Source organism: Stenella coeruleoalba, assembly GCF_951394435.1.
Source record: "Stenella coeruleoalba genome assembly, chromosome: X".
Taxonomy (NCBI): Eukaryota; Metazoa; Chordata; class Mammalia; order Artiodactyla; family Delphinidae; genus Stenella; species Stenella coeruleoalba.
In genome coordinates this window covers 90,954,954-90,980,437 of record NC_137152.1, presented here as the reverse complement: position 1 = coordinate 90,980,437, position 25,484 = coordinate 90,954,954, and the positions used below count along the sequence as shown (strand labels likewise).

At 41.3% G+C, this 25,484-nt stretch overlaps 2 protein-coding genes across 2 annotated transcripts in view; one reads left to right on the top strand and one right to left on the bottom strand.

Annotated features, from left to right (window-relative positions):
- TRPC5 (transient receptor potential cation channel subfamily C member 5) overlaps positions 1–25,484 on the top strand; it is a gene marked incomplete at both ends in the record, with an annotated part of 134,173 nt that overhangs the window by 34,857 nt on the left and 73,832 nt on the right. The gene's annotated exons all lie outside the window — the stretch shown is intronic.
- TRPC5OS (TRPC5 opposite strand) lies at positions 1,907–23,755 on the bottom strand. Its single transcript, XM_079910293.1, has 4 exons — positions 23,415–23,755; positions 18,490–18,542; positions 9,361–9,459; positions 1,907–4,238 (listed from the first exon to the last, which is right to left on the bottom strand). Exon 4 carries the CDS (start codon positions 3,933–3,935, stop codon positions 3,609–3,611), a length of 327 nt encoding a protein of 108 aa, XP_079766419.1. The 5' UTR covers positions 3,936–4,238; positions 9,361–9,459; positions 18,490–18,542; positions 23,415–23,755; the 3' UTR covers positions 1,907–3,608.

The following is a 25,484-nucleotide window of genomic DNA, read 5'->3' as shown; positions in this document are numbered from 1 at the left end:
TTGACGACTTGTTACTTTTCTTCTCTCTCCTAAAAATATCTTCCCTACTAGCTCTTATTCCTAAGTATGTTCTTACTTCCTGCACTTATTTCTTATCACTATTAACTTTACTTTTAATTCTGTTCTGTAAGAGCAAACATACTTAATACAACAATCCATTGCTTGGAGCAAGGTAACAATCTTAACAATTCAAAAACATATAATCACACAATCAAAGCAAACATTGCAATATATTTTATCTAATCCCAAGGTGCCATTATAGTATAATCTTTCCAGGTGAACCCATCTAGCCAAGAGGCTAGATAGTTCCACATATTACACTGTTGTAGCACCTTCCCGTTTGACACCTAAGGACCATGTTGACTATTACGTGTTTTATAGGCTGGTTCAAGCTTTATCTTGTTTCAATGTCTGGAGTAGTCTCACAGATTTCTTTTGACGTATTTTGATGACTTGCTTGAGTAAGTATGGTTGATTGTGTTCTCTCATTACTACTAACAATTTTAACAGGCTCACTAACCTGTTGTGGAATTGTTATGAAGTCCATATTCTAGAGTTCTACTTGGAAGAATAGCTACCCTTCAGTATCCATCTTATTTGAGGTGTACCAGATCTTTCCATTTACAGTTAAATTGCTCATCAAATAGAATTCATAGCAGATTGATGTTCTCTCCTTGGATATGTTTCCTGATCTTGCACAAGTATTTATGCCTTGAGTTTCATTTTGACACAAAGTTATAGCTCTATTTCCTGAAGTCCAAATTTCTAGTGGAGAGTGTATATCTTCCCTGACTGTTTCTAAACCTTTAATTAAAGCATAGATTCTATCTTTTAACTTTTATCCAGGTACTCTGTTATTCTTCTTCTTGGTTGCTACATATATAGATTTCCTTATTTAACTCTAATCACTATTTTTCCTTATAAAACTGCTCCTATTGGAATGGTGGGATAAATGGTTACTTCTTGTTTTCCCACTGCTCTATTTAGGTTAATCGGCATAGTTCCTTTGCACTGCATCTATTATTTACCACTTTGGACATAGTGTATAGAGTGGCCTACCCTGGGCAAGTAAGGCTCAGTTTGTCCAGTTATTGCAGCAGTAAAGTCCCTCAATCTGCTGTCTGGTATGGCTTGTAATTATCCACAGTAGTTGCTTGTAATATAACTTTTATTTCTACTCTTTGTGTCTTTGTTCACCCCTCTAAGTCTCCTGGATTCTCACCTACTCTATCAATCTTCCCACGTAGCAGTGTACTGTGAAACTTTCTCATACTAATATTTTTCAGTAGCTCCATAAGTTCTTCTGATTTTCAAAATGGTCTCTAAAAATACAACAAACTAGTGAATATAAAAAAAACAGAAGCAGACTCACAGATATAGAGTGGTTACCAGTGGGGAGATGGGAGAGGGAAGGGGCAAGATAGGGGTAGAAGAGTAAGAGGTATAAACCATTAGGTGTAAAATAAGCTACAAGGATATATTGTACAGCACAGGGAATATAGCCAATATTTTATAATATCTATAAATGGAGTATAACCTTTAAAAATTGGGAATCACTATATTGTATACCTGTAACATATAATATTGTACAGCAACTATATTTCAATTAAAAAAAATTTAAGAGTCTGTGTAAAAAAAAAGTAAAAAAAGGAGTCTGTAGCTTTTCTTGATACAGCAATCTTTTTTTAACTTTTATTGAAGTATAGTTGCTTTACAATGTTGTGTTAGTTTCTGGTGTACAGCAAACTGATTCAGTAATACATATATATTCTTTTTCATTACAGGTCATTACAAGATACTGAATATACTTCTCTGTTCCCTGTGCTATACAGTAGGACCTTGTTGTTTATCCATCCTATATGTAATAGTTTACATATACTAATCCCAAACTCCTAGTCCTTCCCTCCCTCATCCCCCTCCCACCACATCTTCTTTATTCATTCATCTGTCGATGGACATTTAGGTTGCTTCCATGCCTTGGCTATTAGCTATCTCTTTCTTAAATTTGTTAAATAAACTTATCCTGAAATTCAGTGGCAAAACTGACTTATGTTTCTCCTGCTACTGCTCATCCAAATAAGACCTGGTTATACAGTCTATAATTTTCCCCATTTACCTTTAAAAGTAGCTAATAATCTGTGTATGCAGAGCTCACTTAGTATTAGATGCAGCATCTGTCATGTTGGTTAGCTCTGAATCCACCTGTATTAAAAGTCTTTTTAATCCCTTTGACTATAATATACTTTAGGACTCTATGTAAGTTGGTATAATCTGGTTTCCCACGAATGTGGATTGACTTCTACATGTCATTTCTTCACAATTTTCATATATCACTTTGTCTAATGGTATACTTCTATGTCTTTACCTAGTTGTTGCCCATATTGTAAGATGCAAAGGCCATTCTCTAGGAAGAAGGACCGTAATGTCCACAGGCTTGTATGAAAGGTAGCTATTCTTCCAAATGGAAGTAAGGGTACCCTATGGCATGCAATTAGTATGATCAGTGAATTTCCTGAATGTGTATTTAGTCCCTCTCTGTTTTGATATGGGGGTCTTCCAACTATTGCATTTCCCCCCTCTGGTAGCTGTAGAATTACTGTGGGTATAACCAGTCCACATTTTGTTTAAAATCATTATTGCTCCCATTTCTCAGTAGTAAAGATTTCTGTCAAGGTTGAAGCAGTTTCCCTTATAATAAGCCTATCAGCTATTCTTTATAAATGCAGTTATACCCAAGAAGGTGTACTTTATCTGCTTCTACTTGTGGACCATCATCTCTAAGCCTATGCCATAAGTGTTTGACCTTTCCATAGGCAAATAGTCCTTGTTAGGGCTTTGTCTAGCCCTTCTAGTACTAGTACTTCTCTCCGGTTGTTATTTGGTGTAACTTGCCATTTCCATTTGAGCAACAATGTTGCAGAGTAGTTGTGATATGGGTCAGCATTTGAGGGAACAGTCCTGTATTGGAACTTCCTGGCCTCAGCTTTTTCAAAGGTTTCTCCCAGGCAAAAGTTATCTGTAAAGCTTTCTGCAGTTTTATTATCTGGTAGATGGCTGATTTTTAGAATTATTTCCCCCAGTCTACTACAGCATCCTTTGGCTGACACATTCTGTCCGAAAGGCCTAGTAAGTAGTTCTATCTTTTCAAGTAAAAGTGCCCCAATATTGTCCTATTAATGTGACTGTATTCACTATACTGCCATCCTGGAGGATATTCCCCTTTTAGTTTCCACTCATTGTAGAACGGTGAAATTGAGTCCCAAGATGTGATAGAGTTCATCAGGTCTTCACTCTATTGTTAGGTAAGGAGTTTCTTTTCTTTGCTAGTGTTTGCTCCTATTATCAGGAATCCTAACAGGAGAACAAGTACAGGTAAAGAAAGAACCCTACTGCTAAAGTCAGAGCTTTTCGTATAAATAAATACAAAGAAGAAAAGAGACCAGCCTCTGCCAGAAGCCAATCAAATAGTGCTTGTTCTATAATAGATTTGTAATGAACCTGGGCAAAACTTGGAGAAAAACTGTTATTGCTAACATCCCGAAAAATTAGAATATATTTGACACAGAGAAATGATCAGTTTTCACATGCTGGTGGAGGCAAATGAGGTTTTATCTACTTAAGTCATTGTTAATACTAGAGAGTGCTTCTTCATATAATTCTGTGTCTAACATAGGTTGATCTGTATCAAAGGTTAAGTCTTCGTCTTCTCTTTGTGTAAGTATCGATTCTAAGTCTGGGAGATCAGCAAGGTCTGGTAGTGAAGCTTCCTCGGAAAGAGGTGCATCTGTTTCTATCTGTTCTGCTCTGTCATCTTGCTCTTCACAAGGAACTGGTTCTTGTGAAATCAACCGTAGAAGCTCTTCAGCTATTCTAACTAACTGGGCTACACAGTCAACAAGTCCACCAACTAGTACAGGGGTCGACACAGACTCCATTCCTCTGTGCTTTCCTCAGTAGATAAAATATTACTAAAAGTTGTAGTAAATGGGCTCTTGGTGACAATGGATCCTATGGAGCTGGCAATGGTTCTGTGGTTGGTTTGGTTGAGAAATGAGGCTGTTGATATGATGATGATGATCAAGTACAGAATGAGGCCAGTGGTCCTACAGTACCTTTTGATAAATTTGGTGAACCTTCCACAAAATTTACATGTGGTTCTCGTTTGTGTTGGTAGTGAACTGCTATTATAACGACCATCAGACAGATTGCCACAGCCAAGAGAAAACAGAAAAGCAGATCTAATAATAGAAAAGAGAAATATAAAGTTAGTATCCTTGAGCCTTTCTCCATCATACAGTTTCTGGCTATAGGATAACGTTGAAAATGTACCCCTAGCTATTGCTCCTCGTTTTTTTCTTTTTTTTTTTTCTTTCTTTTTTTTTTTTTTTTTCAGTACGCGGGCCTCTCACTGTTGTGGCCTCTCCCGTTGCGGAGCACAGGCTCCGGACGCGCAGGCTCAGCGGCCATGGCTCACAGGCCCAGCTGCTCCGCAGCATGTGGGATCCTCCGGGACCGGGGCACGAACCCGCATCCCCTGCATCGGCAGGTGGACTCTCAACCACTGCGCCACCGGGGAAGTCCTACTCCTCGTTTTTTGATGGCCTTATGAGGCTCTACTACTCATAGTCCCCTTTACACTTCTCATGGTCTTTACCTCTTATGGGATTTGAGAACAAAGTGAGCATAGGTAGTTTGTCTATCTTTCTTGAACATCTCTATTGAGGAGGATACATACACTCAGAGTCTTTCAATTAATCCTGTTTTATTAGTACCTTCACCTCATTTCCATTTATATCTGGTGCTGCTAAGTTCTTTCTGTGTTTTTAATAATTCATTCATTAAAGTTTCCGATTGCCCCTACAGTCTGGGGAATTTATGGTAAATAAATGAAAGTCCCACATTCTCTGTCTTTTCCCAAATTTTATATAACTTCTGTTATAAAATTAGTTCTTTGGTCATTTCCTATCACTGCCAATATTCCATATCTAGCAGCTATTTCTCCTAAATTTGTCTAAAACCATGGTCATACTATTCTCATCTGTATGTCTGAGTGCTCTACAAGCCCTATTCCTAAGTTTATACCTCTTTAAGGTAATATTCCTTGTTTAAAAATCTAGAGAATGGCCCAATATAATCTGCCTATCACATTTGTCTGGTTTACCATCCCCCATTCCCCTTAAAAATGAGTTTGTTGAGGCTTCAAGATTTTAGTAATTCAGCATAGCTCATATTGCTTACTCATTTCTTTGATTCATAGTTTTTTTTGTCCACTCTTTCTCCTCTGCTTACCTAGAATATTCATGTCCACATGCCCTGAGCTTTCACATGCCCAATCTGCAACCTTAAATTGAACTGAAAAGGGACCTGAGTTGAGACTTGGAGTTCCCAAGACTGCAGAGTCTGTATTAGTTTTGGCGGGGGTCAGGATTGTCTCCTCTCTTATTCTAAATAGATTATTCTGTCTTTGCATTCTGATGAGCTGGTACATGTCCTACATGAATTGCTAAATTTCTTTCATTGATTTCTTTTCATATCTCCCTTCACCAGATTGTTTTTTCCTGCAGTAAATTTCTGTAATTTTCTGTAATTCTGTAATCCTGTAATTTTCTGTTTATTAGAATATATATCTCAAGTCCACAGCTGATTAGTGTAGCTATGTTCTTTTGGCCAGTTGTTTTCTTGGGCATATATACACATTAAATTTCTAGCTAGCAGTCCTGCAAATTGAGCTGGTTTCCTCTCTCCAGCCTCAGTCAAGTTTTTCCCAGTGGAGAGTACTAGGAAGCAACCATCCACCTCCCTCTTTTAGGATACTGCCAAATCTATCTTTGCCCTGTTTCCAGCAGTTCTGACCAGAGTGGGGCCCAGCAAGCCACAAGCTTTACCACAGCGACTTGTACTCCTTAGGCCTTTACTGGAGTAGAGCAAATCATCCGCCAGATGGTCTGCGATTTTCACATGGAGCTTGCTAGTTTCCACAGGGTATGGTTTGACCCACTCAGTTATATACTATCTTCACCTAGCATAAGTCCTATCAGAACCTCACTTTTTTTTTTTTCGCCCCAAATCCTGACAGTAGACATGGGGTTTGCCCTGATGATAAGGGTCCTAACCATAATAACCAGAAGGCATGATTTTGGCTGGAGGCAACTTCCATCTGAAATATGGGAGAATCGGTACTAGATGCGTGGCAGTTCATTAACTCACAGGATCTCTGTTTTTGATTAGAGAAAAAGCAATCTAGTGGAAGGAAATAATGGTAAAAAATCATGAGAGGAATTTGGCATTAATGTAGAGCGTGAATCAGCTCATCAGAAGAAAGACACAGAAGTAAGGTGTGTGTTGAATAGTAGTAGAGAGCACCATCAAACTTTTCAAAGGAAGCAATAAACTACTACAGTGCCCGTAGCCCAAGGGCACAAGAGGGTAATAGGAACATACTCACACAAAACCTATTTAACTTCTGGCTTCCCTTTCACCCAGTTTCTTTTCTCAGCTTCTCTACCTCCCTCTAGGACTCTGTTATTAATCTTCTTTGTCAATACACCTCCATTTATTCACCTATGTGTTTCATTCTATTTCATTCTCTCTGTATCTTCATCTTACACTACCCCTTCCCATCATCTTTTCTTCCATCTCTCCCTAAGCTGGCCAAAATTTAGAAACAAATTATAGTCCATTAATCAAATAGATGTATTTACAGAGTTTTACAAGACACAATCTAAATGTAAAAAGCGGAGAGGTAGAACACTTCATATGTTGCTATCTTATAAAGACAAATGTAGTTATCTATTATTTATGCAACCCTTGGTTTATTTTTTCTATCTCTTGGTCACCTTTGATGGGAAAAAAACATTCCTGACCTAGCCTTAACCCTGTTGACCACTGTGTTAGCTAATCCACAATTCCTATCTTCAAAGCATCTTGGAACCTAGGAGCTGGGGATGGGGCGAGGGCAGGGAGGGTGTTGAGAAATTAGCGAGTACTGCAGTGCTAGGAAATAGTAAGAGTATAGCATCAGCTTATTCCAGTTACGATAATTTCCAAAGCAACCAAACCCTGAACCTAAGTTGTTTGCTTAAAGGTGTATTTTGGATAGTTTGCACCTAGCCCCAACTCACCTTAAGGACCCTTTTATTAGCTGTTCCTTCTGCCTAGAATCCCTTTCCCCCAGAAAAAAAAAAATGGCTTCTTGTCATTCTGGTCTCAGCTTAAATATCATCTCCTCAGATTTCAGACCCTCCAACCTGAAAAAGCCTCTTAATCATCCCTTTCTCGTTTTGCATACAGCGCATTTTTACATTATAGCACCTATGATCACCTCATATTTTCTTGTTTATTCATTTGTTTTTCTGTCACCCCACCCCACATATATATAGACTAAAATGAAGTTCCATGAGATTAGGAAGCGTGTCTGTTTTGTTTTCTGCCGTATATCCAAGGCATAGAAGAAAGGCTGCTGCATAGTAGGTAACTGGTAAGTATTGTTAAAGAAAGAAAGGAAGGGAAGAAGGGAGGGAGGAACAACTTTTAACTCTTTCATTCAGTAAATATTATTGTGTCAAATGTTCATGCATAGGGCTTTTCCAAATATTCATGCATAGGGCAGTGGTTGAGAGTCCGCCTGCCGATGCAGGGGACATGGGTTCGTGTCCCGGTCCGGGAAGATCCCACATGCCTCGGAGTAGCTAGGCCCGTGAGCCATGGCCGCTGAGCCTGCGCGTCCAGAGCCTGTGCTCCGCAACGGGAGAGGCCACAACAGTGAGAGGCCCGCGTACCACACACACACAAAAACAAAACAAAAACAAAAACAAAATATTCATGGATAGCAGGGGGTACAAAGATAAAACAATTCATCAAAACACATGGTTAATAAAATGAGCAGGCAATGCACAGACAGAGAAAATACTCACAAAAAATATATCTGACAAAGAACTTGTAACCAGAATATATAAAGAGCTCCTACAACTCAATAATAAAAAGACAAACAAACCAATTAAAAATGGGCAAAAGAGTTGAACAAACATTTCACAAAGGAAGAAAAATAAATAGCTAATAAACACATGAAAACATATTCAATATCATTAGTCATCAGGGAAATGCAAATTAACATCACAATGAGATACCACAATACACTCACTGGACTGGTTAAAATTAAAGACTGACAACATCAAAGGTTGACAAAGAGGTAGAGGAACCAGAATTCTCACACATGCTTATGGGAGTATAAAATGATACAACCTCTTTGAAAACGTCTGGCAGTTTCTTATAAAACCAGGCAAGCACCTATCCAGTCCCGGCAATTCTACTCTGAGGCATTTACCCAAGAGAAATGAAAGCTCACAGAAAGATTTTTATAAGAATGGTTATAGCAGCTTCATGCATAATAGCCAAAAAAAGTGGAAAGAGCCCAGATGTCAATCAAAAGGAGAATGGATAAACAAACTGTGATATATTCATACAATATGATACTAATCAGCAATAAAAAGAAAGCCACTACTGATAGGGATAACAACATGGATGGATATCAAAAACATTGTACTTAATGAAAGAAGCCAGACACAAAAGAATATATATTGTACTATTCTATTCCTATGCAATTCTAGAAAATGCAAAATGATCTACGGTGGAAAAATCCAAATAGCAATTGCATCTAGGGGAGTGGAAACTGACTGGAAGAGGCTAAGAGAACTTTCTGAGGTGATTCAGGTTTATACAAGATTACGCATTTTTCAAAACTCACTGAATGGTACTCTTAATATTTGTGCATCCCGCTGTATGTAAATTTTACTCACCCCCAAAAGGTGACCAAGCATGATCCCCAGCCTCAAAAACTATATATCAGATGAGATGACATGGCCTAAGTATTCTAATAAATGTTCACATTTATCGAAGATCTATTACACTTCGGGTACTTTCTTTTTTAATATTAGAACATTTAATCTACTTGATAACCCTGTGACATTACAGATGAAAAAAACTGAGGAACAGAGAAATTAAATAAATTGCCCACCGCCACATGGTAAGTGAAGACACAGAATTGGAAGTCAGCCCAGGTATGATTCCTAAAGTCCTGTGCCAGAGGGCACAAATTCAGGTGCCTATAGGAGGAAAATTTGCCTTATTCAGGCCAGAGCTGACATCGCATTCTAAGCAGGAATAGAACTCAAAATGTTAATCTCATTTCCCATCCCTGGAAACTGGCTGAATTCCAAGTTGACTGTGAGTCCCAAAGCAGAGGGATGGAGAGAGCCAGCTCAGTCCCCTCAGCAATCTCCATCATCTGTGACAGGAATGTTGTGTCCATTTTACCTGCCCTTCCCCTGACCTACTGAATTGGCCCCCTCATAAACTACTCACCTGTGATAGAGCCAAGATGGATGAGAGGGTCAAGGTTATGCCTATCAAATGTTTACTGGACTTTCGCTTTCAAATGGGATGTGAATGCTCCTGTCACAACTAAAAAACAACAACAAAATGATCAACTACACAATTAATAGGTTTTAAAGATATCTGCGATCTGTGGAAACAAGGACAAGATGAACTAAAATTTCAGAGAGTGAAGTCTTTTGTAAGAATGCTGATAATCACAGACTTCTTTTCTTCACTGAGACATTTGCTAATTCTGGGCACAAATTGAAGATGAGGTTTGGCACCAAGGCAGAGGGAGTCTACAGAGGAAAATGAGAAATCTGCATAAAGGTTGAGGCTAGCATAATGGATTGGAAATTTGAGAAGCCTGAAATGCAGGGCTAATTTTCCTCACCTGAAGTTAGCTGAGTTCTAGCCTAGCACATGCGTGGAAAAGTCTGAGTGGAGTCTCCCAAGCCTCGCGGTACTTTGGAGACAAATTCTCACTAGAGGGAGGGAGACTGCCACAAATACACTACTGGTCTCTCCCTCAAACAATTTTGAAGTTGAGAAGACATGGGGAGGCTAATGAATTAATAAGCTCAAAACCATCCCCAAAGGGCATTTTAGGCAAAGTGATTCTAAAATGTATAAGGATATATAAAGGGCTTAGTATAGCCAAAACATCTTAAGGAAGAACAAAATTGGAGGACATATACTACCAGATATCAAGGCTAGCTATGCAGCTACAGTTATACAACAGCATGGTACTGACACAAGAACAAACAAATAAATCAGTGGAACCATGATGCTTACCTCACACTGGATATTATTATAATAATAATAATAATAATAATAATAATGATGATAATAATTTGAAATGGACCATAGACCTAAACATGAAAGGTAAAACAGTAAATCTTCTAAATCAAACCATTGGCAAATATCTTCGGGACCTTCAGTAGTTAAAGATTTCTTATTCAACACAAAAGCATTAACTATGAAAAAAGATTGATAAATTGGATTTCATTAAAATTAAGAGTTTCAATTTATCAAAAGACACCTTAAGAGGGTGAAAAGGCCAACTACAGATTGGGAGAAAATATTCACAGTACATATATTTAACAAAGGACTTGTATCTAATATATACATATATTTTAAACTCTTTCAAATCAATAAGAAAAAAAACAGTCCAATTTTTAAAAATAGAACAAAGAATCGAATAGCACTTCACAGATGAGAACTTTCAAGTGGCCTACAAACATATGAATAGAGTTTCATCATTATTGCTCATGAGGAAAATGCAAATTACACACAAAACCCCACCAGAATAGCTAAAATTGAAAAAACAGAAAAAAAACTGACAATACCAAGCACTGAGAAGAACATGGAGCAACTGGAACTCTCATACATTATTGGTGAAAGTGTTAACTGGTACAACTTCCTTGGAACTGTTAGGCAGTATCTACTAAAACTAAACATACCTCTATTGAATGGCCTTGTCATTCTACTCCTAAGTATATAAAATAAAAGATTACAAATGTCCACAAAAATACACGTACGAGAATGTTGAAAGAAACCAGATGCCTAAAAGTACATACCATATAATTCCATTTATGTGAAATTTAAGATCAGGCAAATGTATCTGTAGAACAAAGGTGAATGTAGTAGTTACCTCTTGTGGGGGGCGGGTGGTTATTGACTGGGAAGAAATGTGAGGAAGCCTTCTGGGGTGCTGGAAATATTCTGTCAATATAATTACGTATGTTTTTTTTAAAGCATTCAGCTGTACCCTCAAAATTGATGTATTTCACCTTATGTATGCTATAGCTCAAAAAATTGTTCTTTTTTTAATTTGGGGTTTCCTTCCTATAAAACCAGTAAGGACAGCAAGACAGTGATGAGAGTCTTGTCAGGGTTCAGCAAGCTGGTCATCACAGAATGGAAATGGAATGAAGTCTGAAGGTACAGAGAAGGGTCCTTGGCCTACTTCATGGCAGAGCTAAGTAAAGCAAGAGACCCTTGTAGCTGGATGCAGTTGTAAATTGACAGAAGATGAGATAAGCCACATCTTATAAGTAGCTCAGAAAGACGGCTGGGGCAGAGGCCATGCTGTCTATCTGATAACTAGAATCTTTAACCCCGTAGACTTTTATTAATCTCACTCTTATAACATTTTTGTCAGCACAACTAATCAAAAGCCACCAGTTTTCTTTTAGCAGACAGTCCTACCCTGCTATTTTGTGATGCTCGTAGCTGGCAAACTGGCAATAAGTGTCTAACAGTAGGGTGGAAAAGGAGCAAAGGAATCCAAATCCTCTGGGTCTATGTTTATAGTTGATAAGTTTCTCCACATCAGGCAAGGTAAATTAGTTCATATCCAACGGGAAGAGAGGCAGTTATATGGGAGAGATTAAAATGTGCCTTTGGTGAGTATAGGTGCCAGCTTCCTATTTACAAACAGTAAATTTTTTAACAATGCCCCATTTCTAATGCTGCAGTACCATTTGGATACATGCATTCAACACAGGTTTTTTTTTAAAACACCCCCAACAATACTGTAAGGTAATTATACTACAATAAAGATATTAAATAAATAAATAAAAACACCCCCCAGACGCTACTTCTCATTGCCCTCCCCACCCCTGAGGAAACATCAAGAGGGCCTTGTTCCCAAAGGGCAAATTTTATAATTTTGACATAGCAGGAGCTCTCTGAGTGGCTACAATGAACAAAGCAACAGGATCCACCCTTTAAACTCTTTTTTTTTAAAGAAAAATAAAAGCTACCATCCTTTACGTTAAAAAAAAATTTTTAAAACTGTGTGCAATAAGGCATTTGCCTGTTATAGGATCTGACATTTAAAATCCCCATGAACCATATTTAATTTATCAAGAAAGAAAGGAAAGAATTGTGTGGCTGAAGAGCTAAACATGGCCCCTTCTTGAAAATATATGAAAAATTCAAAACAGAAACTGAAAAAATGGAGGGTAGGAAATGTCCTTATGGTCAATTTAGATCAGATTCTACTGAATTACTTTCTTCCTCCTCCAAAGTTGTTCACTGCTGCAGAGAGAATCACAGATTCTTGCTTACCCTTCAGAAAAACAACTTCGTCACTGGAGAAAAACAGCCACTTTTGAAAATATATCTCTTGGTTATTTTCCTAGACAGACAAATAGTTTCCTCAGTCTTCAAACATGAGGACAGCAACCCCATCTTGACTTGGTGGGACTCTGCACCGGCTTGTCCCTGAATCTCGGCTGTTATGAGAAACCCACAGGCTCCCAGAGAGCCTGAAAAGAGCTGTAATGCTTCTAGAAAGATTCTTGGCTTTTAAATATTACCAGTGCAGAAGGTGAGGTCTAATATAAGGGAAATAAAAACAAAACTTCGAGGTAAAAGGAAAAGGGATTTTATTCCCGAGTCTTCCCTCAGCTTTCTGAGAGGGAAAAAGAAAATTGTTTTTGCTTGTTTGTATATTTTCTTTGGGAGACACGGTAAAATGATGCTAGTGGTTGTAATAGTAGGATCTGTAGTCAAACAGATCTGTATTTGAATTATAAATTTTTCACTTACTAACTAGACGTTTGCTAAACTACTCTGCCTCAGTTTCCTCATCTGTAAAATGAAGATAATAAAAGTTGTGAGAATTACGTGAGTTAACACATGCAACGAGTTTAGAATGGTGCCTGGTATATAGTAAGTTCTTCATAAATGCTAGCTAATATAATTGTTCTGGAGAAAATTCTGGGATCCAGGAGACAGTGTGTGGTGCATCCTGGGTACTGACTAGGGATCCCTGGAAGGTGGAGGGGGCAGTCAGGGTGAGACAACTGCAGGCATTACAGAAACTGGAAGGAAGTACCAGAGATATGTCATCTCATGGTTAGAACCAACATGACTATACACTTGGATAAAGATGTGAGGGAGCAAGACTGTCTTGTGGCTCTAATTCACACATAACCCTTTCGGAAGACGTAAGACCAGTCACGTAGGGACTCCTTGAGGATTAGTGGATCTTCCTGGCCTACTTCACTCTCCCCTTTGAAGCCCTTGCTCACTCTGGCTCTGAGCTCTGGCAGGTGAAAACTGACTACACTTCAGGCTGCCCATTGGTTATTCCTCCCACACATTGCAAGCTGCATGGAGAAGGCCCTCCACTGGGTATTATGGCAATGAATCTTTCAAAGCATTAACCAGCTATTCCTTGGAAACATCCCCCGTTGACCCTTGAACAACATGGGGGTTAATCCACCTATAACTTACAGGTGGCCCTCCACATCCGTGGTTCCTCCACATATGGCGATTCAACCAACCACAGCCCATGTAGTTCTGTAGTGTTTATAATACTATTGAAAAAATCCGCATATAAGTGAACTGTTCAAGGATCAACCGTACCTGGAAAGTAATTGGCAAGATAATGAAGGCCATGACCTCGTGTCTAGAAAGGCTTCACCTGAACCAGCCCAGATTCTCAGCTCTTCCTATGTGCATCATTTGGGTAAGAAAGGAAGCATCATACAAATACCATTGTATACTTTGTATCCCTTACCATCCTAGCCCAGATTTAGTACTGAGCTTCAAGAATACCTCTCAGAAATTTGACAAGAGCAAGACAAAGCACCAGTAGTGGCCTCCTCTCGGTTTCCGTGGCAAATGCCAGCTTGCCAGGAGAGACCCAGTTCATTTATTTTACCACCTGGAAAGAAGATCAGAAGTCATACATTTCTTCCTTCTGCCTGCAAATGCACTTACTGCTTATCCACCAAAAGAAAACTGCTTCTGTTTTTAATGGTCTCAAAATAAGATTCCATAACCTCCCTTGGTAGCTCATTCCAGTGTTTCATAGCTTCCTCCTTCTGCTAATTATATCCTCAAGTACCCTCACATACATTAACTTATTTAATCCCATAACAATCCCGCAGAGCAAGGATTATCCCTATTTTACAGCTGAGGAAGTGAAGAACCAAAGAGGGTAAGAGATGTGCCAAGATTACATATCTGGTTAGTAGCAGAGCAAGAGTAAGAATCTGATTCTTCAGCCTCTCAGCCCTCTGTGCTCTCCCTTACACTGTGGTCTGCCTAGTGACGCTCTGGGGAGTTCCAAATCACCAGCAGAATATGAAGCAGTGTTAAGGTGTCAACAAGAACACAATACAGCTGTGGTGGGTGGCTTACCAAGTGGATTGCAGGCCACAGGCCCCCTTGAGGATAACCATTTCATTGTCCTCATCCCTAAATACTATTGTTCTCAGAGCGTACCTACAGTTAGAACGTTCTAGTTAAAAAGAAAAGATACCAAAAACCTAAACGAACATTCAAATCACCTTAAGACCATATGCTGACCTATGAAAATTAAAAATAAGACAAGAGTACTTGGTCTCCTGTTTTCAAACTTCTCCATTTTTGACCTCTGAGATAAACATAATCAGAATAAATTGGAGGAAGTGAGGTAGAAAAAAATCTTTCCTAATATCCCAAAAAGAAAAATGCTTTGCCCTTGGGCATGAATTTATTGTTTCCTCTCCCTCTGAAGACTTCATTCTTTTACCTCTCAAGGTTCATAAAGAGGCCAACAGTTAGCATTTTAAGCATGGGTAAAGAGCGAACCCCATCCCCTATATGCTTAACACTCAGACAAGCACACCAGACTGGGGGCTTCCCTGGTGGCTCAGTGATTGAGAGTCCGCCTGCTGATGCAGGGAACACGGGTTCGTGCCCCGGTCCGGGAAGATCCCACATGCCGCAGAGCGGCTGGGCCCGTGAGCCATGGCCGCTGAACCTGTGCGTCTGGAGCCTGTGCTCCGCAATGGGAGAGGCCACAGCTGTGAGAGGCCCGCCATACCGCAAAAAAAAAAAAAAAAAAAAAAAAAAAAAGAAAAGCACACCAGGGCCACAGCCCTGTCCTCTGGCGAGAGCCCTCCCAATAGCAGACCAGCATGCTGCTCAAGCAAAGGACTGGATGGAGTTGTCCTGATAGGATTCCTTACAGGGTTTCCTTTTTAGTATTACCTAGAGGCAAGGGATTCTCAAGGCAGTTTTGCTCAACAAGAACAAAATCTCTCATCTCTTGTGACTGATATACCAGGTTAACTGATTTACCAGGTTAAATATTTCTGCTCTAAAACATACGGTTTGTTTTTGTGGGTTTGTGGGGTTTTTTTGGGTTTTTTTTTGGCGGTACGCGGGCCTCTCACTGTTGTGGCCTCTCTCGTTGCGGAGCACGGGCTCTGGACGCGCAGGCCCAGCGGCCATGGCTCACGGGCCCAGAAGCTCTGCGGCATGTGGGATCTTCCCGGACCCGGGCACGAACCCGTGTCCCCTGCATCGGCAGGCAGACTCTCAACCACTGTGCCACCAGGGAAGCCCAAACATACATTTAATTAAATATAATGGCCACTCCACCTAACTACCCTTGTCAAAGTTGCCAGTGACTTCCACACTACTAAATTCAGTGGTTAATTCCCAGTTCTCATCTTGCTTGTCCTATAGGCAGCATCTGACATGACCACTCTCCAAGTCCTCTTCTTTTTGGTCTATAGTCGCTTCCTTGATGATTTCATACAGGCTGTAAATAACACCTATCTACCAATGAATCCCAAATTTATTTAGCTAGCTCAGACCCTTCTCCAGAGTCTCATACTTGTGTATCTAAGTGCCTTCACAATGATTTCTGTTATCTAAAACTCAATATTTCCAAAACTGGGTCCTTGGTCTTCCCTCTAAAACCTACTCCACCTATAGCCTTCTCCATCTGAAGGAGATAGCAACTCTGTCCTTCTAACTACTCAGGCTATACAAGCTTGAGTTTATCTTTGACTCTTTTCTTTTTCCCACAATCCACACCCAATCCACCAGGATACCCTGTTGGCTCTGCCTTCAGAATATATCCAAAATCTAACAACCTGTCATTGTGAGCCACCATCATCCACCTGTCACTTTGATTATTTCAACAGCCTCCTAACAGGATTCTCTTTGCCTCACTCCAGTCTCTTCTCAATACAACAGCCAGAGTGATCCCTTTAGACTGTGAGTCAGATCATGTCACTCCTCCTGTACTGTCTCTGCATTTCCTTCAGAGTAAAACCTAGATCCTTATAACGGCCTACATGGCACCCCGTGATATAATCTGCAACTTCATCTTCTACTTCTCTCTCCCTCCGTCCATTCCAGCCACCCTGGCCTCTGTCATTCCCCAAACTCACCAGGCACATTTCCTCTTTAGGTGCTTTGCACTGGCAATTCCTTCTGCCCGGAATGTTCTTTACTCAGATATCTGGATGGCTAAATCCCTCACCAACTTCAAACCCTTTCTTACATCTCACCTTTTCAATGAGAGCTACACTTAGCACAGTTTCAAAAACTGAACCTCCCCCTCCCAACCTGGCACTCCTAGGCTTCCTTATTCGGCTCTACTTTTTCAATTTTCTTGGAACTTATCACCTTATGTACATATGATATGGTTTACTTGTTTATTATGATTATTATTTATTTTATGTCTCCCCTCTCTAGAAGGTAAGCTCCATGAAAGCAGTGATCTCTATTTTGTTCAAGGGTAAGAAGAGTGTCTGGCATGTAGTAGGTACTCAATAAATATTTGTTGAACGAATAACAGGACTAATAACTCCTTACTTTTTTATAGTGTTTTATACTTTAGTGTTTTCACATTGTATCTCATCTGATCTTCACAATTACCACATAACATGGGTAGGGCAACCCAGAGTTTACTATCTCCATTCTACATTTAGGAAAATTAACATCTAGAAAGGCAAAAAGATCTACCCAAAATCACACAGCTGGAATGTGGTAGAACCTGGAACCTAGTTCTGTGCATTCTTCCCAGAGCTGCCAACATTCTACTGCAAAGCCCGCAGTCCTTGAGGAAAGGCCTTCCAGATTTTTTGTTAGGACAGAGACACGCCTTGCTTCTGCCATTAACCCAGTGCCTTGAAGCTGAATGTGTTGCACCTGCTCATGGGAATACAAACACGTGAAGTTATCTAAAGACCTGAGTTTATGTGGGGAATAGCCATGTGAATGTCAGAGAAAATGATTCCATTTCCAAATGGTGCTCTCTCCAAGAAAGAAAGCAACATTTGACTATACCAGCTGCTCAGTGGAATAAATCATTTGTTTCTTCCTAACCAGCTCTGCCTTCCTCTTGCATTCCACACTAAACCAAATAGTTCTCCAAAGCAACTTAACCGCACAAAGGGGGAAATTACAGTCTAAGATGGCATCTGCCACGGAAGGTGCATCCTGGTGGCCGCTTCCACTGCGCCACCATCTAAGCCGCTGACTGCCCATGGCGAAAGCTCTCCCCCGCTGCCGTTGCCGCACAAGAAGAGTGCAGACTGTCCCTTTAAATGTACCACTGAAGAGGAAGCTGGTGTTTACTTGGCAGGAGAGAAACAGGATACTTCATGCTTGGCATACTGCTACCATTGGCATCCAATCCAGAAGCTGCTACATTCTGCAGGGGTGGCAACTATTTTGTCCTCAGGATAACATAGTGGAAGATACAGCTATATTTACATACAGGCTTTTTAACAGAGATGCCTGTCACCCCTGGTAAGCTCACAGGAGGCAACAGAAATGGCACAGCCAGGAAAAGGCAAGCCAAGTCCTCAGTGCCTTCTGGCAGGTGAATACACGGTACCAGCGAGGGAGGCCTGGTCTCTTTCCCTGGTCCCCAGAATGTCATTATGACAGGGATGTATGTATCCCATAACCCTTCCAAGAATTACTAAGTAGATCAAGTTTGTCTTCAGTGCCCTTTTCCTTTGATCACAGCAAATCAAGAGGTTGAGGCTTGACCCTACTACCAAGTCGGCTTTGCTTCCAGGCTCAACAAACAACCCCTAATGAAACAGCAACCATCAATACAGAAACCTCAGACTGAAAACAGAAGCATCCGCTCAAGCATAGTTTACCAAATGCTTGATGGACTTCAGATAATAAATGGACGCAAGCATCACTGAAACATGAAAACATACAACCTCAGCCACACAGGCATGTGCTGAAGTATTTGACACTGGGGAAGTAGGAAGGATGAAGAAAAGAGGTTATTTTTAAGGGGAAAAATATGAGATTTGGAGGCAGAGTAACTGGGTTCAAGTTTAAAAGTTTTCTTACCTTGGGCAGGTCGCTTAAGCTCACTGTGACTCACTGTGACTCACTTTCCTGATCTGAAAATAGGATGATGATAATTTCTTAAGCAAGTATTACTTTTCTGATTTAGACAATGTTTAATTATGGGGAGATGCCTGTTTAGTTTAAAAAATAGGAGCATGGCTTGTGAATTCAAACATAGATATAAACTCTACCCCTGATACTTATTCACTATATGCCATTGAGGAAGGCACTTATTCTCTCTAAACCTGAGTTTATTCGTCTATATAATGGGGATGATGATGACACCTATCTCAAATGGATGCTGCAATAATCAAATACTGTTGAAATAATGCTTTATAAACTATAAACTCCAAGGCAAAGAAAAGTTTTCTTTAAAAAGTCTTGACTAGAGTGACCAACCAATCTGGTTTGCCAGGGACCAAAGGATTTTCCAGGGCCTAGCACTTTCAGCACTAAATATGGAAAATCTTGGGCAAATTGGAAAGAGTTGGTTACCCTAAGTCTCGATTAGCCCTTAACAAAGTCAAGGGCCTGAATAGGCCTTAACTGGGAAGACTAGGCCTTAACTAGACTTAGGCCCTGGCTTAGCCTCAGCTATACTCTGACTAGGCATTAGCTAGGCTTACCCCTGGTTAAGCTGTAATTACACTCTAACTAGGACATAACTAAGTTTAGCCCCTTATGGGACTTAACTGGGCTAAATAGGCTTTAAAAAGGCTCAGGCCCTTGCTACACCTTAAATGTGACTCTGATTATGCCTCCTCTAGACTTAGGTCCCAGCTAGGCCTTAAATAGTCTCTGAATAGATGTAAACTAGGCTTAGTCCCTGAGTAGGCTAAATAGGCTGTGACTAGGACTTAACTAAGCTTATGCCTGATTAGACCTTAACTGGACTGGCTAAACTTTAACTAGGATGAATAAGCCTTAAGTAAGCTTAGGCCTTGGCTATAGCTTGACAAGACTCTGGCTAAACCTTAACTCGGCTCTGACTAGGCTCTAACATGCTTAGGCCCTGGATTCTACCCCTGACTAGTTTCTGACGAAAACTTAAGTAGATTTAGGCCCTAACTGGGCTCTGACTACACGTAAACTAGGTTTGGGCCATGGCTAGTCCTTAACATACTCTGAGGCGATCTTCACCATGTTGATTACCTTAACTGGGTTTAGGGCCTGGCTGTATTTTAAAAAGACTCTGGCTAAGCCTTAACTCAGCTCTGACTAGGCTTTAAAATGCTTAGGCTCTGGATTCTACCTCAGCTGTTTCTGACTAAAACTTAGGTGGATTTAGGCCCTAACGGCTCTGACTAAACATAAGCTAGGCTTAGGCCATGGCTAGTCCTAAACATACTCTCAACAGATTTTAACCATGCTGGCTAAGTTTTAAATGGGTTTAGGCCCTGGCTATAACTTGACAAAACTCTGGCTAAAACTTAGATCTGACTAGGTTCTAATAAGCATAGGCCCTGATTTGTACCCCAGTAAGTTTCTAAAACTTAACTATATTTAAGCCCTACCTTGCTTCTAAAAAACTAGGCTTTAAAATACTTAGGCCCTAATTTGCACCTCAGTTAGTTTCTGACTAAAACTTTACATTTAGGCTCTACCTGGCTTCTGAATAACTAGGCTTTAAAATGCTTAGGCCCTGGATTCTACCTCAGCCAGTTTCTGACTGAAGTGGATTTAGCCCCTACCTGGCTTCTGAATAACTAGGGTTTTTTTCCTTGCTTTTTATTTTTATAATTAATTAGTTTTAATTGACATTTATTATGCATTTATTTTCCAATTATACTTTCTTGGAGTCTTTATTTATTTTTTTACATCTTTATTGGAGTATAATTGCTTTACAATGGTGTGTTAGTTTCTGCTTTATAACAAAGTGAATCAGTTATACATATACATGTTTAATGTATCATTTAAAGCTTGTGTTTCCTTATTTATTTTCATTTTGGATGATCTGTCCATTGGTGAAAGTAGGGTGTTAAAGTCCCCTACTGTGAATGTGTTACTGTCGATTTCCCCTTTTATGGCTGTTAGTATTTGCCTTATGTATTGAGGTGCCCCTATGTGGGGTCCATAAATATTTACAATTGTTATATCTTCTTCTTGGATCGATCCCTTGATCATTATGTAGTTTCCTTCTTTGTCTCTTCTAATAGTCTTTAAAGCCTATTTTGTCTGATATGAGAGTTGCTACTCCAGCTTTCTTTTGGTTTCCATTTGCATGAAATATCTTTTTCCATCCCCTTACTTTCAGTCTGTATGTGTCTCTAGGTCTGAAGTGGGTCTCTTGTAGACAGCAAATATATGGGTCTTGTTTTTGTATCCATTCAGCCAATCTGTGTCTTTTGGTGGGAGCATTTAATCCATTTACATTTAAGGTAATTATCGATATGTATGTTCCTATTCCCATTTTCTTAATTGTTTTGGGTTTGTTATTGTAGGTCTTTTCCTTCTCCTTGTGTTTCTTGCCTAGAGAAGTTCCTTTAGCAGTTGTTGTAAAGCTGGTTTGGTGGTGCTGAACTCTCTCAGCTTTTGCTTGTCTGTAAAGGTTTTAATTTCTCCATCAAATCTGAATGAGATCCTTGCTCGGTAGAGTAATCTTGGTTGTAGGTTTTTCTCCTTCATCACTTTCAATATGTCCTGCCAGTCCCTTCTGGCTTGCAGAGTTTCTGCTGAAAGATCAGCTGTTAACCTTATGGGGATTCCCTTGTGTGTTATTTGCTGTTTTTCCCTTGGTGCTTTTAATATGTTTTCTTTGTATTTAATTTTTGACAGTTTGATTAATATGTGTCTTGGCGTATTTCTCCTTGGATTTATCCTGTATGGGACTCTCTGTGCTTCCTGGACTTGATTAACTATTTCCTTTCCCATATTAGGGAAGTTTTCAACTATAATCTCTTCAAATATTTTCTCAGTCCCTTTCTTTTTCTCTTCTTCTTCTGGAACCCCCATAATTCGAATGTTGGGGCATTTAATGTTGTCCCAGAGGTCTCTGAGACTGTCCTCAGTTCTTTTCATTCTTTTTTCTTTATTCTGCTCTGCAGTAGTTATTTCCACTATTTTATCTTCCAGGTCACTTACCCATTCTTCTGCCTCAGTTATTCTGCTATTGATCCCATCTAGAGTATTTTTCATTTCATTTATTGTGTTGTTCTTCATTGTTTGTTTCATCTTTAGTTCTTCTAGGTCCTTGTTAAATGTTTCTTGCATTTTGTCCATTCTATTTCCAAGATTTTGGATCACCCTTACTATCATTATTCTGAATTCTTTTTCAGGTAGACTGCCTATTTCCTCTTCATTTGTTAGGTCTGATGGGTTTTTATCTTGCTCCTTCATCTGCTGTGTGTTTTTCTGTCTTCTCATTTTGCTTATCTTACTGCGTTTGGGGTCTCCTTTTTGCAGGCTGCAGGTTCGTAGTTCCTGTTGTTTTTGGTGTCTGTCCCCAGTGGCTAATGTTGGTTCAGTGGGTTGTGTAGGCTTTCTGGTGGAGGGGACTAGTGCCTGTGTCCTGGTGGATGAGGCTGGATCTTGTCTTTCTGGGGGGCAGGTCCACGTCTGGTGGTGTGTTTTGGGGTGTCTGTGTACTTATGATTTTAGGCAGCCTCTCTGCTAATGGGTGGGGTTGTGTTCCTGTCTTGCTAGTTGTTTGGCATAGGATGTCCAGCACTGTAGCTTGCTGGTCGTTGAGTGAAGCTGGGTGCTGGTGTTGAGATGGAGATCTCTGGGAGATTTTTGCCATTTGATATTATGTGGAGCTGGGAGGTCTCTTGTGGACCAGTGTCCTGAAGTTATCTCTCCCACCTCAGAGGCACAGCACTGACTCCTGACTGCAGCACCAAGAGCCTTTCATCCACATGGCTCAGAATAAAAGGGAGATAAAGTAGAAAGAAAGCATTAGTAGAAGTAGAAAGAAAGAAAGAAAGAAAGAAAGAAAGAAGAAAGAAAGAAAGAAAGAAAGAAAGAAAGAAAGGAAGAAAGGAGGGAGGGAGGGAGGGAGGGAGGGAGGGAGGGAGGAAGGGAGGAAGGGAGGAAGGAAGGAAGGAAGGAGGGAATGAAGAAAAAAAGAAAGAAAGAAGATAAAGTAAAATAAAGTAAGATAAAATATAATAAAGTTATTAAAATAAAAAATAATTATTAAGAAAAAAAACGGACGGATAGAACCCTAGGAAAAATGGTGGAAGCAAAGGTATACAGACAAAATCTCACACAGAAGCATACACATACACACTCACAAAAAGAGGAAAAGGGGAAAAAATCATAAATCTTGCTCTCAAAGTCCACCTCCTCAATTTGGGATGATTCGTTGTCTATTCATGTATTCCACAGATGCAGGGTACATCAAGTTGACTGTGGAGCTTTAATCCGCTGCTTCTGAGGTTGCTGGGAGAGATTTCCCTTCTCTTCTTTGTTTTCACAGCTCCCAGGGGCTCAGCTTTGGATTTGGCCCCGCCTCTGCGTGTAGGTCGCCAGAGGGCATCTGTTGTTCGCTCGGACAGGACGGGGTTAAAGGAGCAGCTGCTTCTGGGACTCTGGCTCACTCAGGCGGTGGGGGGGGGGGGGGAGGGGCACGGAGTGCGGGGGGGGGGGGGAGGGGCACGGAGTGCGGGGTGGGCCTGCGGCGGCAGAGGCCGGCGTGACGTTGCACCAGCCTGAGGCGCGCCGTGTGTTCTCCCGGGGAAGTTGTCCCTGGATCCCGGGACCCTGGCAGTGGCGGGCTGTACAGGCTCCCCACAAGGGGGGTGTGGATAGTGACCTGTGCTCGCACACAGGGTGGCAGCAGCAGCAGCCTTAGCGTCTCACGCCCATCTCTGGGGTCCGCGCTTTTAGCCGCGGCTCGCGCCCGTCTCTAGAGCTCCTTTAAGCAGCGCGCTTAATCCCCTCTCCTCGCGCCCCAGGAATCAAAGAGGGAAGAAAAAGTCTCTTACCTCTTCGGCAGGTCCAGACTTTTCCCTGGACTCCCTCCCGGCTAGCCGTGGCGCACTAATCTCCTGCAGGCTGCGTTCACGCCGCCAACCCCAGGTGTCTCCCTGCGCTCCGACCGAAGCCCGAGCCTCAGCTCCCAGCCCCGCCCACCCCGGCGGGCGAGCAGACACGCCTCTCGGGCTGGTGAGTGCCGGTCGGCCCTGATCCTCTGTGCGGAAATCTCTCCGCTTTGCCGTCTGCACTCCTGTTGCTGCGCTCTCCTCCGCGGCGCCGAAGCTGCCCCCCCTCCGCCACCCGCAGTCTCCACCCGCGAAGGGGCTTCCTAGTGTGTGTAAACCTTTCCTCCTTCACAGCTCCCTCCCACTGGTGCTGGTTCCGTCCCTATTCTTTTGTCTCAGTTTTTTCTTTTGCCCTACCCAGGTACCTGGGGGTTTTCTTGCCTTTTGGGAGGTCTGAGGTCTTCTGCCAGCGTCCAGTAGGTGTTCTGTAGGAGTTGTTCCACGTGTAGATGTATTTCTGGTGTATCTGTGGGGAGGAAGGTGATCTCCGCGTCTTACTCGTCCGCCATCTTCCTGGAAGTCCCCCTCAGCTGAGTAACTAGGCTTTATATAGCTTAGGCACTGGATTCTACCTCACCCAGTTTCTGACTAAAACTGAAGTGGATTTAGCCCCTACCTGGCTTCTGAATAACTGGGCTTTAAAATGCTTAGGCCAGGGCTTCCCTGGTGGCGCAGTGGTTGGGAGTCCGCCTGCCGATGCAGGGGACACGGGTTCGTGCCCCGGTCCGGGAGGATCCCACGTGCCGCGGAGCGGCTGGGCCCGTGAGCCGTGGCCGCTGAGCCTGCGCGTCCAGAGCCTGTGCTCCGCAACGGGAGAGGCCACAACAGTGAGAAGCCCGCGTACTGCAAAAAAAAAAAAGAGAGAGAGAGAGAGAGAATACCCTGCATTTGTAATGCAGGAGCCTCAGTTTACAATTGATAAATCTCAGTGGACACAAAAGGTAGGCTAGGCCCAAGGCTATTCCTTAACATGCTCTGAGGAGATTTTAACAATTTTGGTTAGTTAACTGGGTTTAGAGCCTGGCTGTACCCTAATAAGACTGTGGCTAAGCGTTAACTCTGCTTTGAATAGGTTTTAATAAGCTTACGCTCTGGATTCTACCTCAGCTGATTTGTGACTAGAACTTAATTAGGTTTAGGGCCTAACTGGGCTCTGACCAAACATAAGCTTAGGCTTAGGCCATGGCTAGGTGTAACGGAGTTGTAACACTTAACTAGGCTGAGGTTCTGACTTGACCTACTAGGCTTCAATTACATTTTAACTAGGCTTAGGCCCTGCCTAAGTCTTAACTAAGCTCTGACTAGGACTAAATTTTTTTTATCCTCCTATTACGACTTCACTAGACTATGACAGCGACTTATTTAGGCTTTGGCCCTATCTAGACCTTTACTGGGCTCTGACTTGACCTAAGGTAGGCTATGGCACTCTTTACACTTTAACAATACCCTGATGAGGCCTTAACCAAGATAACCAGCTTTTAACTAGGCTTACGTCTTGGCTCCACCTTAATAAGGTTCTGACAAGTCTAGCTATGCTTAGGCTCTGGGCAGGCCTAACTATGTCCTTGCTAGTACTTAACTACACTTAGGCCCTGACTACACCTTAACTAGACTGACTAGACCTTAACTATGTTTAGGCTAGGCCTCATCTGGGTTATCTAGAGTTTAACTGAGCAACTAGGCCATAAGCAGGCTCTGGCCCTGGCTGCCTCTTAACTGGGCTTACTAGCCCTTAAATAGGCTTAGCCCTAGTTTAGCCTTAACTGGGCTTTGAACCTGGCTACACTCTTGTTAGGTGTAACTAGGACTAGGCCATGGCTATAAGTTAACTGAACTTAAGCCCCAGCTAGGCCTTATCTAGCCTGACGTCCTGGATAGACTCTGGCCTTGCCTTAATTACTGTTTAGGCCTTGGCTAAATCTCAGTTACTCTTTACTAAGAGTAACCTCAATCATATATTCCTTTCAGCCTTTAGCTCACTTAGTTTGCATCTGCCATTACCTCACTTTTCCT